At 45.1% G+C, this 18,513-nt stretch overlaps 1 protein-coding gene across 1 annotated transcript in view; it reads left to right on the forward strand.

Annotated features, from left to right (window-relative positions):
* Window positions 1–18,513, forward strand: part of DDAH2 (DDAH family member 2, ADMA-independent) — a 56,859-nt gene that overhangs the window by 21,822 nt on the left and 16,524 nt on the right. The window contains exon 3 of the mRNA XM_081934216.1: window positions 18,228–18,327. Coding sequence (XP_081790342.1) covers window positions 18,228–18,327 — 100 coding nt within the window. The remainder of the gene's footprint in view (window positions 1–18,227; window positions 18,328–18,513) is intronic.

Below are 18,513 nucleotides of genomic sequence, written 5' to 3' on the forward strand. Positions count from 1 at the left end.
TATGCGGCACTAGGGATTTGAACCACCGAACTGCCAACCTTTCTGATCGACAAGCTCAGCCCCTAAGCGTCCCTGTTACTACCAAAATGATCCCTACTAGGCTGGGACAAGTTTTACTACTGTAGTAACTTATAGTAGTTATGCATATACCCACATGACACAGAATAACAACACTGGGATGGTATAAGGCTCCCGTCTTGAGCATGGGATTGGACTAGAACAGGAGTCCCCAAACTTTCGTACCTCAGGGACCACTAATTCATAATTTTAAATCCCATGGACCACTAAAATTATCTAATGACTGGCTGGGTGGACGTGGCTAAGTGGTCATGTGACTGGATGGGCGTGGCCAACTTGATGTCACTCATGTTGAGGGGCGCCTGGCCAGCCTCTACTCACCCCTCCCCTTCGAGCCACTCCTTGCCTGCCCACTCGGGCTCCTTAGGGCCTCAATAGGATGCAGTTGTTGGAACTAAGCAGCCACCACGAGAAAGAGTTGGCAAAACAGCTCAGTTCAAATTGGATCTGACCAAGAAGGAGGCTCAGCAGAAGCACTCACTGAGGACTACGAGCATAGGCTTTCCAAGCAGAGGGAAGACTGGTGAGAGTGCGAAAGGCCAGGTATCGGCCCCTGGAAGTTCACTGGGCTGAGATGGTCAGCCAGTTCCAGGCCATGATGCAGTCCTCCTGGAACAAGGACCTCCAGCTCTTTGCCACCTGCAGTGCTTCCCTCCAGCCTTCACCCAAAGCCCCACACCAGCAGGTTGAAGCAGATCCCAAGTTGGAATTTCTGCCCCCTTCCGACCCGCATAAAAAGACCCCGAAGTGGGAGACTTTCTGCAGCAACACAAGCATTAATTGCATGTATCCAGCCCAGGGGCCGTAGTTTGAGGACTCCTGATTTATTGCAATATAAAAAATGCAATGTAATTTCTCTGCGGACCACCAAAAATTTCTTGCAGACCACCAGTTGTTGACCGCTGGACTAGAAGACCTTCAAGGTCCCTTTCAGCCCTATGATTCTATGGTTTAATCTACTCCAAGGATATTAGCAAGAATTGTTGGTGTGTGTGTGTGTGTGTGTTACCAACCAGTGTAACCACTGATAATTTTATCTACTAGTTTGGCCTTGGAGAAATGTAGGCTGGGAATCTGGAGAGAACCACCCTGGAGAAGGTTGAACTAGCTGGCGATGTCAGAAGAAGGTCCCATCTGTTCTGCTGGAGGAGGATCTGGGATTAATTGCACCCTTGTGTTTCTGCAGTGCAGTTCGGTTGCCTTGGCAATTGGGATCCTGTCTCGCCCTCCCTTCCCGGCCCATCCTCCTCCTCCTCCTTCTCCTCCAGTGCCGCTTATAGGTGTCTGCGGATGCCCAACCCACCAAGATTACATTGCACAAGTTCCATATCATCCTTGTCTCTTAAAGCTGAGGGCCACAGAGGAGTGGGTTTGGTCTGAAAGGAAAGGGGATTTCTTTTCACAGAGTACATAGTGGGAAACCTTAATACCACCTTTTCCTTCAGTGGGAGCTCCGTGTGAAGAGCTCCGAGACGGGTACCACTTCATACAAGAAACGTGATGCTTGTAAACATTATGCTTCCTTTTGTTCTCTAAATGGCTTTTCATGTTGAACAGCCCTAACCAGGCACGGAATAAAATGCCCTCCTCCGTCAACAAGAAGTATTTCTTGAAAATGCTTCTGAATCTCATGTCAAAACCAAAATGTCAAAATGGCCCAATAAGCACATTTTAGAAAAAAAAAAATACAGCTGCCAATCCATCCAACCATCCGTTTCCCTGTCAATCCATCCATCCCTCTGTCTCAGTGATTCTCAACTTTAGCCACTTTTAAGATATTTGAATAGGGGGGCATGGTGGCTCAGTGGCTAAGATGCTAAGCTTGTTGACCAGAAAGGTCGGCAGTTTGGCAGTTCGAATCCCTAGCCCCGCGTAACGGAGTGAGCTCCCGTTACTTGTCCCAGCTTCTGCCAACCTAGCAGTTCGAAAGCATGTAAAAAAGCAAGTAGAAAAATAGGAACCACCTTTGGTGGGAAGGTAACAGCGCTCCGTGCGCCTTTGGCGTTTAGTCATGCCGGCCACTTGACCATGGAGACGTCTTCGGCTTTGAAACGGAGATGAGCACTGCCCCCTAGAGTTGGGAATGACTAGCACATATTTGTGTGGGGAACCTTTACCTTTTAAGATATTTGAACTTGAATTCCCAGAATCCCCCAAACAGCATGGGGAATTCTGGGAGTTGAGATCCATATATCTTCAAGTTGCTAAGATTAAGAAACAGTGCTGTAGCTGGACACCAACTGGACATCTATCCAGCTATCTGCTGCTTCCATCAATCCTACCACCTATAACATCTTCCAGTTGGAATCCTAGCTGATTTGGCCACTTTGTGCATACAGGAAGTCCTCAACTTACAACAGTTCACTTAGGTTTAGGGTTGGGGTTAGGGTTACCCCATGCTTCCACCCACGATTTACATTCGGATGCTTGACAACTGACTCAGATTTGTGATGGTTGCAGTGTCCTGGGGGGGTCATGTGACCATCATTTTGCAACCTTCTGACCACCGAAGTCAATGGGGAAACCAGATTTACTTAACAACTGTGTTACTAATTGAACAACTGCAGTGATTCATTTAACAAATGTGATGAGAAAAGTCGTAAAATGGGGGCAAAACTCACTTAACAGATTTCTCATTTAATGACATACGTAAATGTTGGGCTCAATCGTGGTCGTAACTTGAGGACTACCTGTACATAATCATGTCCAGGAAGAGGATAGGTGTATGTCATCATTTGTACATCCAGAGTGATGTAAGAATGCTGTGGGTGCCAGGGTTCCAAGTAATACATCCATAGCAAAGAGAACTCCGAGGCAGTCAAATTCCTCAAAGAACAATTTATTAGGAAATAACATATTGGCGCAAGCTGATGAAAACCAACTCTGAATATTCCCGCGGTTTTCACCTGATTAAAAGGGAAAGTTTGTCCCTTTCTGAAAAGAATCGGGCACATGGTCCAATCAGGATACTGTCCAGTTGCTAAGTGACTTCAGTCCCCTCCTTCCGAGCAGGAATGTCCTTGGTTCCCACGAGAAAGAGTTTTGTTTTGGCTACAACACTCCAATTATCTCTGCTCTCCTCTCCACTTTCCCTCTTCTCTGGTGTGTCAGCACTGAAGTCTCAAAATGGCCTCAGTCAAGCCAGCTTCAGGGTTGACAGTGGGATTTCAAGATTGTAAGTCCTCTTGAAACAGGTTGTCCTTACTCTAAAACTCTCCCATCTTTTGGGGAGAGTAATATTATTGGAGCTTGTCCTGAGGAGTCCCACACAAAAACCACCAGGAGAAACCTGTCCATTCCTCAAATAGGAGGTCAGTTAAGAATAGCTGCAGCAAAAGACCAATTTTGTTGTATTTCTTTTGTACAATGACAATAAAGGCTATACCCGTGAGGGCGAACCTATGGCACATGTGTCAGCCTCTGCTTTGCTGCTTGCTTTCGGCTGCCATTGAAACGGGGAGTGGGGGGGATGACATGGTATTTGGGAGGGGAAGCTTCAGCACAGGAGTGAATTAAGAAGGGAGTGGTTTTCTCACCATCTACTGCGTATGCTGCAGATAGTGGAATTGCCACCAAGGCCAACTGTCCGGCATACCAACCTGATGATGGGTTTTGAAGATGCAGCCCACGTGACACCTGTGGGGTGGTCGGATTGGACTGGGGGATGGGGTTACTAGGGGGAGGGAGTTGGGTCACATATTGATATCGATGATTACGCGCGCTTTTGCCTCAGATCTTGCTTTGCCTAGCTGCTATCTACTCATAACCAGTAAAAGTACTCTTAATTCTGAAATATGGAGTTGAGTGGTTTCTTTCTTGGTTACTGATGGAGGCTGCCCTGACATGCGTGCCAGAAGTGGCACGCAGAGCCATCTCTCTGGGCATGCGAGACATTGCTCATTGCTCTTCTGGGTTCCGGCTGGCTCTTCATGCACATGGGAGCAACAGAAACCAGAAAAGCAGCCGCCAGGGCACATGCGCATGCTGGGAAGATGATCTTCCGGTTTCTGGTGCATGCATGCGCACTGGCCACCTAGTCTTCCGATTTCTGGCATGCATGCATGCATGTACAAAGACCAGCTGGCCGATGTGCATGTGCATGCCAAAAACTGGAAGATCATCTTCCCAACACGCGCATGTGCTCTTCCAGTGTTCGGCACACACTTGCTTCCATTTTAGTACTCGGTGCCGAAAAGATTCGCCAACTCTGGGCTATACTATAAAAGAGCCACTTATGGACGCAAGTGGTCATTTTCTTCCCTGCCCTAGCTCCCCTCTCCTAGGCTTCATCCCCTCTCCCCCCCACCACTATCCCCACCCTTGTGCTTCTGTAACATTTCAGGAAAGAAAAGCGGGATACTTGGTTGGATACTTCCTTGGATATTTTGATTTGATTTATTATTTCACGTGCTATTTCTGTAGCTGCCCATCTCAACCAATGGCTGTGGTCGGCTTATGGTTCCAAACCCATAAAAACAATTTAAAACCACAAGGACATTTAAAACAATGAAAAACATCCGAAATAATGCAAGCAGCCAAAGAGAATTAAACCAGCCTAGAGTAAAGCCAAGAAATGGGACTCGGCTACCCAGCCAAGTTTTTTTTTAAAGCTTTGGGAAAGGCCAGGAGGGTTGAGGATTTGCAGCCTTCCTTTTCCATTTTGGTTTAAGATTCACTTAAATTGTTACACAACCTTAAAAGCAGCGATACGCCAAGAGGAATGCCAGCTGCTGGATCAGTGCCCATAAGCATTGTGTAGAGTGCCGTGCCCCTCCCGGGAAATGGATTTAAGTGCAGTGCGTTCGGACCAACGAAGAAGCTTTCCCTCCATCCCAGATTTCACAAACCTGTTTTCCCAGATTGCATATGTAGGATTGCTTCAAAAATGCATGTGTCATATCTGGGTCTACATTGTATATGCCAGGGATGGGCTGCTGGGGGTTTGCACAGGTTCAGGCGATCCTCTAGCTAGGATTCTGCCCAGTTTGGCGAACCCCCAAATGCCACCCCTGGCTGGCCATGCCCATTCCACCCTGCCCTTCCAAGGAGTCTTCACACGGCCTGTTCATTATGCCAGCTAAGTGTATGGCCCATGAGGCGGCTCAGGGAGGGTGGGAAACGGGCCTACCAGGGGTTCCGGAAGTCCGAAAACGAGCCTGTTTCTGGCTTCCGGAGGGCTTCCGCCGTGATGCAGGAGGCCAACTAGGCCACGCCCACCATGGCCACACCCACCCAACAACAGGGAAGCGAACCCATTGCTGCAATTTTTGAAGCGCACCCCTGGATACACCCCCAAAGAACGTATTATCCTTTTGGGTAGTAGGTCCCAGAATTGATTTATTCTTTTGGGAGGGGGGTATCTTTAATTCTTACTGATTTTTTGTGCTTTTCTGTCTTCTGTGATCAAGAGATTCTCAATTAAGTGCGTCTGCATTGGAGATCCAAAACGCCCAGATGCCTACAACTCGTGATCCAAACCCCACCTCCATATTGATGTATACACAAAAGGCGGCTGGGCTTTGATCACATCGTTGTGAACGCCATCTTGATTTTTGCAAATGGCAATAAATGTGGCCTGGTTGCTGAGTGCTTGAAGACGTATTTGTATGTGGGGGGAAACAACCATCAGAACTTCGAAACTGGGTTCAAAATACTCCCCTCTCCCCAAGTAGGTCTATTGGAACGTCAAAGGATTGTAAGTCAAGGACTATATGTCTAGCAGATGTGTGGACTTCGACTCCCAGAATTCCCCAGCTAGCCATGTTGGCTGTGGAATTCTGGTAGTTGAAGTCCACACATGTTAAGTTGCCAAGGCTGAAAAATAGGAATCATGGGAGTTTTTGTAGAGCCAGAATGGTAGGGCCCAACCTATTTTGGGTCCCAGTTTCCACTTTGGGACCCTTGCAACTCTGAAAAGGTTTGTGTGTTTTAAAGCAAACACTCATTTTCAAATATTGTTTGAAAACTGAAATTTCCTGGACCGTTAAGCATAAGCGCACCAGCGTGCCTAACATCCCTGTCCTACTGTCCCCGTTTATTTGTACCCATTTCATGTATTCTTATTCATGTTTATTTGTATTCCTGTTATCTTGTACATAAGTGACAAACTAAATAAAGAAAATGAATAAATAACGGATTGAAGTGGAAAAAAACAAAAGGAAGGCCAACGTCTGCAGCGAAGGAAACTCACTGATGTTTTCAAAAGCAGAAGCGCATCCAATCCATGAAAATTAAATTAAAAAGTGCTTATGTGGGGGAGAAAGAGATGAGTCATTGATAAAATTAGAACAGCCCCGGCATCTCTTTTTTTTTTTTTTTCAAAAAGTTTTATTGGTTTTTTTAAAAACATTTATGTGGAAAAGGGTAGGTGGAATTACAAATTTTGGCAGTTGCAAATGCGGCAGACGCCCCCTCCCTCCAAACTCCTAGATTACATCAAAATATCAAATCTTAATACATAATAAAAAGTCAGCATCTTAATTCTAGAAAGAATAATTTTCAATCAATTTATATAATTATAATATATAGTCTAGTTATAAATTCATTTTTACTTTCGGTCTGTTTATAACATTGTGATTTTCTTATTTATTTTTGTGATCTGAGCTTTCTTGGTGTTGCCCCTTCACCCCCCGCTGGCAGAGCTCCGGCCCCTCCCGTGTCCTGCGTGACCGTTGTGGTGTCTTCTGTTTTTTCTAGGTTGGCTTTATTTTTTTCCATAAAGGCCTGTGCCTCTATGGGAGTATTAATTCTGATTCTTGTCTCCTCCCAGAATATCAGCATACCTTCAGGCATCAACCATCTAAACCACACCCCCTTCTGGTATAATTTATTCGCCAATTGCGAATAATTTTTCCTTTTTTCCCTAATTTTTTTGGGAATCTGCTTTAGAATGGTTATCTCCCTGTCACAGTATGTCAATGTTTGCCCCCTTTGCACACCCAGAATTTCATCTCTTGTGGTTTTCCTAAGGAATTTAATGTGAACCTCCCTGGGTACATTATGTGTTCTGGCATATGCTGAATTCACTCTATAAGCTAGGTCTATCTCCCATTCCATCTGCTGTTTATCTTTGTGTATGTATTCAGCTAGAATATTAGTCATAATGTCCCTTATATTTTCCCCATCTGCTTCTATTACATTTTGAAATCTAAGATAAAAGGACATTCTCTCAAACTCTATTTTCATTTGTTGGATGTCAAGTTCTTTGTTCCCCTTCTGTAAAGCCTCTACTCCCCCCCTCGCCTCCGCCACCCCACCCTCCACAAGGTCCAGTCTCTGTGAGTTCTTAAAGATTTGAGCTTGGTTCTGTTTAATTTCATCTTTCATTTCCCTTAACTGTTTCTTAATTTCCTCCTGGCCCTGTAGAATTTGTTGAAGCATTTGTTGAAAGTCTATCTCTGTAGTCTTGGGTTGCATCAGTTCTGTTATCTTTGACTGTGTAGCTGGGCTAGACGTTGCAGACGTTGGGGCAGAAGTAGCAAATCCAGGCTTTCCAGGAGGTGGTCTTTTTGGAGACATGGTTTTTAAAGCAAGGAAATCAGTCAAAATAGAGACTGGGCAGCTGGAGAAGTAGAGCAGGCAGGCGAGTCCAGAAGGCAGAGGATCCAAACAGATGGGGATTTCTTTAGTCAGTCTAGCAATAGATGAAAATTTTTTCCCCAAAGAGTTCAGAAAAGAACAATCCACAAGAGATTCCTCTGGGTGTCTCGGAGACAAAGACCGGAAGCCTGAATTTTAAAGGTGGAGTCAGGTTTCACAGTTCATGAAGACAACGGAAGTGTGCCATCTTGCCCTGCCAGCTTTGGGCTCAGAGGCATAATAAAGTTTTAAAAGTTCAGAAAGTTCTCAGTTCACCCATAGATTCTGGAGCTAAGTCCAATGAAAGTCACTTTTATGAGGGTGAGGCATCATTAGTTGGCTCTCCCCCCTCCTCCTTCCCCTGAGGGCGAAAGCAAAATCTTCTCAAGCCGCTTGTCCAAGGGAGGGGGGGGAAATCCCCCTCCCTCTAGCCGCACCTCTAGCAAAAGTCCGAAAGTTTAACTTTTTTTTTTAAAAAGATGCTGAAAAGTCCATAAATTCAAGATAGAGGGAATGGAGAAGGGAAGCCTCTCACCACATTGCCGCTGCTTCGTTCAATAGCGCGTTCTCCGATCGGCATGGGGCGAGGCGCGCGCGCACGGGCGCCCTCCGAGACTGCTCCCCGGTGCCTAGAACGAAGCGGAGAAGCCCCCGCCAGCCGCCGCCGACGCCAGGACCCTCCGCGAGCCGTTCCCTCGGCAGGACACCTCTCCGGGGCGTCCTGTGCCCCCCCAGAAGCGGGGGAAGCCCACCGGGAGAGCGGGAGCAGGCAAAGGCTTGCCTGTCGCCGTAGCCGCCGGAACCGGAAGTCCAGCCCCGGCATCTCTGTGGCATGAAGATGCAACAAAAGAATAATGGATCAAGTTAAAGGTCATTCATGTGATCGCATTTTTTTCCCCTTAGAGGTGGATTGGAACTTCTAAGTTCATGCATTATATTATATTATATAGATGATAGATAGATAGATAGATAGATAGATAGATAGATAGATAGATAGATAGATAGATAGATAGATAGATAGATAGATGATAGATAGATAGATAGATAGATGATAGATAGATAGATAGATAGATAGATAGATAGATAGATAGATAGATAGATAGAAGGGCTTAGAAAAACAGCATCCAAAATCACACAAGATTCTAGCATTTTTGCCTTATTCAGGGACGAGATTCAGTCTGGAATGGGATATTATTTTGAAAGGAGGGAGAAAAGCTTCTTCTCTGTCAAAGGTCTGAATCACCAGTAGGCCGTTTCATCAGCAAGACTATCAGTAGGACAGGGGTGTCAAACTTGATTTCACTGAGGGCCGCATCAGGGTTGTGTTTGACCTCGGGGGGCCGGAGTGGGCATGGCCAGCTTGACATCACTTGTGTCGGGGGTGCCTATGGCGGCCCAAGCACTTTGCAAGCGAAAATGGGCTCCCGAGCTCCGTTTTCAGCTGCGACAGCCTCCTGCAGCCCTCTGCCAGTAAAAACAGAGCTCACAAGGGCTGCATTCGGCCCTCCCAAGCTCCGTTTTCGCTGGCAGAGGCTCCACGGGCCGGTCCTTTGCTGTTTCCTGGGTGGCCCCATGAGCCAGATGTAAGCACCCGATGGGCCAGATCTGGCCCCTGAGTTTGACACCCCTAATATATGGGGTGTCAGCATGGCTGGCGGCAGAGAATAATGAGAGTTTTGGTTCAGTCAGATCTGGAGGACTACAAATTCCCCATTCCTGCCCTAACCCTTTTCTTTTCTTCACCCTCCGGATGGAAATAAACAATATACAAAACCATTAATTCCTTTCCATCCTCTCTTGTCTCATTTGTCCCCTATCGTTCTTCAGGTTATTCTATACAAGTGATGTACGCTTTCTAGAAATGTTAAAATGTAGTATCTTTGGGGTGGTGATTACTGATTCTTTGGTTGTACCATTATCTTCCTGCTACAGTATAAAGAAACATAATACAGGTAGTCCTTGCAACGGTTCATGTAGTGACCGTTCAAAGTCACAACGTCACTGAGAAAAGTGACTTACGACGTTTTTCACACTTAACAACCTTTTCAGCACCCCCAGGGTCATGTGATCAAAATCCAGACACTTGGCAATTGACCTACATTCATCCCACTGCATCCTGGGATCCATTTGATCCCCTTATGCGACCATCTGAAAGTCAACGAGGAAGCCAGATTCACTTAGCAACTGCAGTTACTAATTGCACAAGGGCAGGGAGGCGAGAAAGGTCATAAAATGGGGCAAAACTCATTTAACAAATGTCTGACTTAGCAACAGACATTTTTTGGCTCAATTATGTTCGATCACCTGTAGTGATTGCTGACTTCTAGAAATCTAATAAGAAATGTGGCTATGGTCCAACTAATTCAAATTAAATTGGAGCTGAGATACCTGCTAGATCTCTCCCCATGGCATAGTCCAGGGGTGGGTTCCTGCCAGTTCTAACCTCGTCTATAGAAGAGGTTCCACAAATCTACCGTGCCGTTTAGAACCGGTTCCAGCTCCGTCCCCCTGCCCGTCCGCACATCATCAAGATGAAGAGTGAAAGGAGGAATTCTGGGAGTTGAAGTCCATAAGTCTTAAAGCTGTCAAGTTTGAACACCCCTGGGGTTTTTCTTTTCTAAAGGGTTAGGGGTGCAAGGGTCTTGTAACTTGACAGCTTTAAGACTTACACACTTCAATGCCAGAGTTTCTGAGCCAATGTTTTGGTTGCTAAGCAAGAGCCTTGTTAAGTGAGTTTCACCACATTTTACAAGTTGGCCACTCCCACCCAGTCACATGGCCGGCAAGCCACTCCCACAAAGCAGGCCACACCTACAGAAGAGGTTCTAAAATTTTTTGAAACCCACCACTGGCATAGTCCATGTTATGATTTACTTAATGTATAAAAAAAGAATGTGGATGAGGCTCTGGGAGGACAGTTCTTAAATGTGGTGGCAAAGAATGTTCTTTCTGTGCCACCTCAGAAAGTCCAAACTGCCCAAAGAGCTGCTGATTCTGTTCTACAGAGGAATGATTGAGTCTGTCATCATCAGCACCTCTATAACTGTCTGGTTTGGCTCTGCAACCAAAAAAAGACAGACGTCAACTGATAGTTAGAACTGCAGAAAAAAACCCAGTTGCTACAAAGCTGCCTTCCATTGAGGACCTGTACACTGCACGAGTCAAAAAGAGGGCCGTGAAAATATTTACCGACCCCCTCGCATCCTGGACATAAATTATTTCAACTTCTACCCTCAAAATGACGCTATAGGGCACTGCATACCAGAACAACTAGACACAAGGACAGTTTTCCGCCCCATGCCATCACTCTGCTAAAAAACTAATTCCCACAACAGTGTCCAACTATTTAGTAAGGCTGTTACTATTATTCCTTTCCGGTAGACTCGAGGGAGGGGCAACTCCTGGGATATTCTCACAGCCTGATTGGTCCAGAAGACTGAGGGAAATCTCTTTTTAACCTCCTCCTTTCCCTGTGGTTCCCAGTTGTTCTCAGTCTTTTGGTCCAAGCACTGTTTGAGTTCCCAGAGTGAGTAAAAATTGAAATTGATTAGATGTATATATTGGCTATTCTAAATTCCAAATCGTCTGAGCTGCTACTTGCAGAGACGGGGAGAGCAAATTGGCTCTGCTCTCTTCCTGTATTCTTCGGGAGCGCTGACCGATCCCTGGAACTGCGGGGGTGTCAGGCTCTCTTTTTCGCAGCTCCGCGGGAAGGGCTGCTGGCCAGAGGCAACGATCAGGCTGTAGGCTATTAATTCAATTCTGCAAGCCACACCTGGTCGCAACTTTACTTTACTTTACTTTATTTTAAATTTCTAGACCGCCCCCTCTCCCGAAAGGGACTCGGGGCGGTGTACAGTCAAATTAAAACACAAGGAATACATAAGAATAAATATATAAATACACAGATCCTTAAATACTTAGATGAGGAGGGTATAAAAACTGTATCTTAAAGTAAAGCGATTAAAAAACAGTATTTAAAAATAACCCCTAAAAATACCCCAAAAAGTTAAAGTTAAAATAATGACCTAGAAATTCCCAATTAAAAATATCTGCCAGGAGGTAAGATAAGACTATGAATGGGCCAAGCCGGCTAGTCGAAACAGGTGAGTCTTTAGTTTTTGACGGAAGAAGCGGAAGTCGGTGGTGGTTCTGATGTCGGGGGGGAGGTCATTCCAGAGGGTTAGGCCCATCACAGAGAAGGCTCTACTCCTAGGCGCCGCCCGTTGGCATTGCTTGGTGGACGGCACCAGGAGGAGTCCCTCCCTGTGAGAGCGAATTGGTCGCAGGGATTTATGCGGTAGGATGCGATCCCGACGAGCCATGGCAAGCCTTTTCGAGCCGCGGCTGAAGTAAAAAAAGCTGTTTGCAGCGCGCGGAGCCTTCTGTTGGCCATTTTGGAGGCCAGAATCTGCTCATTCAGCTTCTCCCCCCAGGGGATTCAGTCCCTCTTCCCCTTCTATCTCTTCCGTTGGAGCACGCAGGCAATTTGGAAATTTCCCCTTCCCCTCCTGTCTCTCCTCATGGCTCAAGGGAGGTGGTTGAGGACCCATTGGAGGGTTCGTCTAAGGGATTCCTTCCTGCCTGCACCATAGCTCCATAAGGCCCTGATCTGGGACACTCTGAGGATGAGTTTGAGGATCTGGAATTACTCCCTGAGAGCATTAAGAGGCTTATTTCCTCTGCCATTTCAAATGGGGTTGCCTCTGCAGTTTCCTTGAGGGATCAGCAATCTTATAGGGAGCATAGACCCCAGGGGCCTCCTCTGGCCAAAAACTCTTCTGATCTTAGACTTCAGTCTGCGAGGCCCCCTTCTCCCTCAGGGGAGGGAGGGCTCAACTTGGGACCTGCCGCTTGTACTTAGGGCCCTGACGGGGGCTCCCTTTGAGCCCTTGCGCATAGTTCACCTTAGGTTTCTATCTCTCAAGGTGGCGCTCCTTGTCGCTGTGACTTCGGCCAGGCGCATCTCCGAGTTAGGGGCTCTGGCATCTAAGGATGACCTCTGCCAGTTTCACCTGAGGTTGGATCCTACATTTCTCCCTAAAGTCAATTTGCCCTTCCATCGAGCGCAGGAGGTCATCCTCCCCAATTTTTGTCTGACTCCCTTCCATGAGAGGGAGCGATTTTGGCACAGGCTGGATGTGCTTTGCGCATTTATCTCCGATGCACGTCTTCCTTCCGTAGATCTGAGGTCCCTCTTCATTTCATTCCAACAGGGCTCCCTAGGAGCCAGAGTTTCCTCAGCCACCATTGGCAGGTGGTTATGACAGGAGATCTCTATGGCCTACGAGTCCTCGGGCCGGCCTCCCCCCTCGGGGATCATGGCCCATTCCATATGGAGTGCCGCTACTACAGCAGCGTGGGCCACGAGGGTTCCGTTCGAAGACATTTGCCGGGCGGCCACTTGGGCCTCCCCGACTCCGTTTATTCGCCACTACTGGCTGGATGCCTTTGCATCGGCTGAGGCGTCCTTTGGCCATAGGGTCCTACAGCAGGTAGTGGCTGCCCCTCCCCCCCGAGTCTTAGTTTCCCTCCCAGGGACTGAGCTTGGGTACGTCCCAGAAGTCGCCCCTCCCTTGAGTCTACCAGAAAAAGAACGTTGGTCCTTACCTGAACGTTTCTTTTCGGTGGACGAGATGAAGGGGTGACATCCCACCCCTATTAAGACATAGTTGGTAGTCAGTTGGGGTGAGGGGCTGGGGGGAAGTTGTTCCCTTGTCTGTTGTCTGTTTGTTTGACAGTATGCTTCGGCTCATGCGGCTTCGAGGAACTGGGAACCACAGGGAAAGAAGGAGGTTAAAAAGAGATTTCCCTCAGTCTTCTGGACCAATCAGGCTGTGAGAATATCCCAGGAGTTGCCCCTCCCTCTTGTCCACCGAAAAGAAACGTTCAGATAAGGACCAACGTTCTTTCTCTTCTTTGCTAGTACCTATCTCTTTCCACTTATGTCTATAACCATGTTGCTTGTATCTTTCAAATTTATATTGTTTTACTTGTTTCCTAGTATAATTGATTGCTTATTAGTAGCCTATGACTATCACCAAGTGTGGTATCTTATGATTCTTTTTTTATTAAAAGTTTTTTTTTATTTTAAATTTTCAAAACAAACACAACACAAAGAATCCTCCTTCTTTACACACTGTACAAAGTATATCAGTTGGTTACAAAAAGCTTTCGTCCGTCTCTCCCACTGTCGTCACAAAATTCTTATTAACTCAAGTATTTTAAATCAGATATTTTTATACATATTGCCATCATCATACCTCCATTTTCATTTGACTATAATTGTTTAAATGTTCTTCATCATAAAATGTACCGAGATTTAAAACCTGACCACATACTGGCATTTTATTTGTTATTTCTAATATCCTCCAATAACACTGGATCCTTATGGCCTATTCTGACTACACATCAATAATATTTAGTAACAAAATTTTCTAATCCTCCTTTCCAAATCACTGTTTACAATTTACATCCAATTTCCTTATGTTGTGTACACACACACACACACACACACATACATACATACATACATACATATTGTATTTGTGCTGATAAATAAATAAAGGGAGACTAGTATAGATCCATTTCAAGCTATTTAGCTCTCATCAGCTAGCCATACCCTTACTGGGATTTGAACCTGAATATAAAAAGGCAACATTAAAAATAAAAATATGGTTTTCTGCCTGGATGGTTTTCTGTGATGAGCTGAAGGACAGAAAGAGGGAGTAGTGAGCTTCCTCCCATATTTGGGCATACCAGGGGTTGTAACACAAATACACACACACACACACACACACATTGTTATCATTATCCCTCCTTCATTTAACTCTATCCATTATCATAGCATTTCCCCCCCAATAATCAAAACTTAGCTAAATTCAACTTAGTTCTTTATATATTAACCTTTATATATAACAAAATAATTTCTCATCTTCCTTTCATGAGTACCATTCAATATTCATATCCAATTACTACTTGTCATAGCAATAAATATGTATACATTATTATCATTATTAGTTGTTTATTTAACCATATCTATTGTCACTAAATTTCACTAAATTTAACTAGTTTTAGATTATACACTTTCATCTATCAACCTGTATCTTTCCAGTAGCAAAACCATCTCATGTCTTCTGCCATTTGTGGTATCAGTCCTCTAATCATCTCAATCAAATTTGCATGGACTCCTCTTTGCAACTCATTGCTTATTGAGTCTCTCATGTAATTTCGATGGCCTTCTTCTGTTTCCTTGATCAGCTTATCTTTAATTGTCAGTGGTGTTATCAATGATGTTGCTAATAAAATTTCTCTCTTTAACTCCATAAATTCTTTTGTTTTTTCTTCTTCTGTATCTTGCCATCTGGGGCAGAGTTCCCCTCCATTTAATTCCTCTTTCCGTATTCCACTCTTTCCATTTCCAGACATAAACCAATCACCATAGATATCAATGGATTTGATTTCTTTGTGGTCATTTATCTCTTCGGTTTTTAGGACTCTAACCTCTACTTTTTCCACTTGATAAACATCTCCAACTTCTTCATCATATTTTACTGTTAGATGCTCTAGATTTTCCAACTTCTTATCCATCCTCTCAAATGTGTTTGATAATTTCTGAATTTCAAACATTATCTTTGCAAACTTAAAGCTTCTTTCTGCTGTTGAAGTTGTGCCATAATTTCCAGCTGACAAATACAGCTGCTCTGGCTTGAAGGATTTTTACAAGGTTAAACATAAATTCACAGTAAAATCTTCTTTTCACTTTCTCTGGTTAGAGATATTGTTCAAAAGGACACCTGTGTAAACAATTCATCTTTGGTTCTTATCACACTCTATAAACAAACTGTGAGACTTTGAATTGCCAAGCCAGACTGTTCAGTGAGGAAAGTGAAAGTGCTTTGTTCCCAATACACAAGCCTCCAGCCTCTGAGCAGCAGCACTAACTTTCCCTCTGTTGTTAGAATTATCTTTGTTTCCTTCTTTTCTTTTTTCTTTTATATTCCAAGTTAAAAAAATCAAAATCAAATTCTTGAGTAAAATAGAGGAGAAAAAGAGGAAAACACACGTAGTAATGAGGAAGGAGAATTTTAGTCCATAGGTTGCAAAAATAATAATAAAAAAAGGATAGAAGAAGAAAAATTAATCCATTCATTTTAAAAGGCTTGCATAAATTCCATCCATAAAAATAGCATTTAAGAGCAAGATAACACACTGACCAAAACCATTCAAAGCTTAATTCTGCCGCTTATTTCTTCTGTTTTCAGATTTAAATTAATGTTAAGTTTTTTGTAGGCAGTCTCTTTTAAAGCGGTAAAAATTCCTCACCAGCTGTAAACACTTTCTCTTTCCGTTTCCTTCTGTTCAGAGCCGTCCCAACTTCATCAGCCATGGGGCTGTGCTTTTATCACCAGCTAGAAGATCTTCTCCTAGGTCAGCGATGGTGAACCTTTTTTGGCTCGCGTGCCATAAGTGGGGGGAGTGCAAGGGGGGGCATGTGCTGGCGTGCCGCACCCATAATGCAATGCGCGACACCCCCCCCAGAGCGCATGTGCACACTACAGGTGCGACACCTCATTTTTTGCATGCTTTTTTCGTCCTCCCTAGGCTCCAGAGGTTTCATAGGAGCCAGGGGAGGGCGAAAACAGCCTCCCCCGCCCTCCCAGAAGCCCTCCGGAGGCTTCAGGGACCTTCAGGATGCTTCCCTGAAGCCTCTGGAGCAGTCAAAACGAACCTCCGAGCAAACCGGAAGTCTGTTCCCAAACTTCCGGTTTGCCCGTAGGGCTGTTTTTTTGTGCTCCGGAGGCTTCAGGGAAGCTCATGAAGCCTCCGGAGGGCCTACGGCAGGGCGGGGGAGGCTCTTTTCGCCCTCCCCAGGCTCCTATGAAACCTCTGGAGCCTGGGGAGGGCAAAATATGGCTTTAAAAAAGGGTGAACTCAGCTGGCCAGCACACGCATGCACGCTGGCCAGCTGACAGGGCCTGACAAATGGCTCCGCGTGCCACCTGTGGCATGCGTGCCATAGGTTCGCCATCACTGTCTTAGGTTGATCAGGGACTTTGCAGTGTCCCTGAGATCAGCAGGACGTAGTCTTCCCATTCGCCGCCTCCGCAGGACGGTTTAGGTCCGATTGGACCACCCAGCGATAAAAGTTTCGGCAGCGATCTCAGAGCATTGAGATCGCATGTCCGTCTCATAGCGACGTTGGCTCCTCCTCCATGATTCTTGATGAATGTATTCTATTTTATTTTTCTTTATGTACACTGACAGCATATGCACCAAAGACAAATTCCTTGTGTGTCCAATCACACTTGGCCACTAAAGTATTATATTCTATTTTATTTGGGGTACTTTTCCTTGACATAGACTCAGAGATAGTCTGATTAATAGTAGTATCTGATTAATATAGTATCTGTATGCTACTAAAACTCTCATTGTTAGTATGCAACGACCAGTTACCTGAAATGGTACATCATAATATAACAATTTTTGATCTTCAGACCGATCATATTGATATAGTTGTGGCTGCCACTGTCAGCTGTGGCCATATTATTGGGGTCTGTGACAATTCGCCACAGCCAGCTCACTACAACAAACTCACCACGGCCAACTCGCCATTGCCAATCACCATGGCCAACTTGCCTCAGCCAGTTCACCACAGCCAACTCACCACAGCCAACGCCATGGGACAACTGAAGGACAAGAGTTAAGACTAATATCAAATAAATGATGGAATAGAATCACTAAAGAAAGGATGCAAAAGGAGGGACAGAATAAAATGCGAATGACAAAAAATAAAATATTTTAAAATGTATTTTAAATAATTCAATAGAATTCTTAAATTGTCTCATGGGGAGTTGCCCCACGGTGAGTTGGCCGTGGTGAGTTATCTTGTGGTGAGTTGGCCATGGCGAGTTGGCTTTGTCCCATTCTGTATTATTACGATTTCTGGCACTCCCTGCCAGCTTCCCATGAACGAGTCAATTATAGTTTGTCAGAGTTTGTTGCAGAAAAATCAAACCCAGGAAGCACACACAGATGACTGATTCAGCTGGATTCATTAACTTCTTTATATACATAATAACAGATGGAATAAATATACAATACCAATAGTAGATTCTTTCAACATGGTAAAAGTTACAAGCAGAACACAAGCAGGAGAGAACAGTTTTATCTCAGAGTTCAGAGCAGACAGAGTAGTTTCAGTTTCGATTCTCAGCACAGACTCATATCCTTTTAAGCTCCCATTGGCTGACTTAGTTGCTATGCCTATTCATTGGCTGACCCTGTTACCATGTCTCTCTCAGTCATGAATATTCTAACATAGTTTGCCACTATAATTCTTCCATCATGCTGCACTGTCTTTCTCTCAAACGATGACCGAACGGGCCATTGGTTGTCTAGTAATATCTAAGGTGCAGGAATCCATTTGATGGAAGCCCCTGTTGAAGATTTGTCTGAAGGGGTATTAAGAATGAGGACACCTGAGGAAAGTTGAGGTTAAGCGTTCCAGCCATAACAGCTGTCTCTGTCTTTCTCCCTTCCTCCCCATTTCCTGTCTGTCATTTTTACAGATCAGCTGTGTCAAAAAGGTCTTGGAGGAGCTAAAACTTCGTGTCGTGGAAGTTACAGATGAGGGAGCCACCCTGGATGGAAGCGATGTGCTCTTTACAGGTAAGTTGGCCCACTGTCATTTTGCTCTTTTTCCTATAAGAAATTAAAAAGTACAGTATTATAATAATAGGGCTGGAAGGGACCCTGCTTAAGCAGGAGACTCTATACCCGTGATGGCCGAGCCCTCTCTGCGGGCATGCAAGCCTTCGCCCCAGCTCAGCTCCACTGCGCATGTATGCGCGCCTC

The sequence above is a fragment of the Natrix helvetica genome, assembly GCF_964273705.1.
Source record: "Natrix helvetica genome assembly, chromosome: 1".
In the NCBI taxonomy this organism is placed as follows: Eukaryota; Metazoa; Chordata; class Lepidosauria; order Squamata; family Natricidae; genus Natrix; species Natrix helvetica.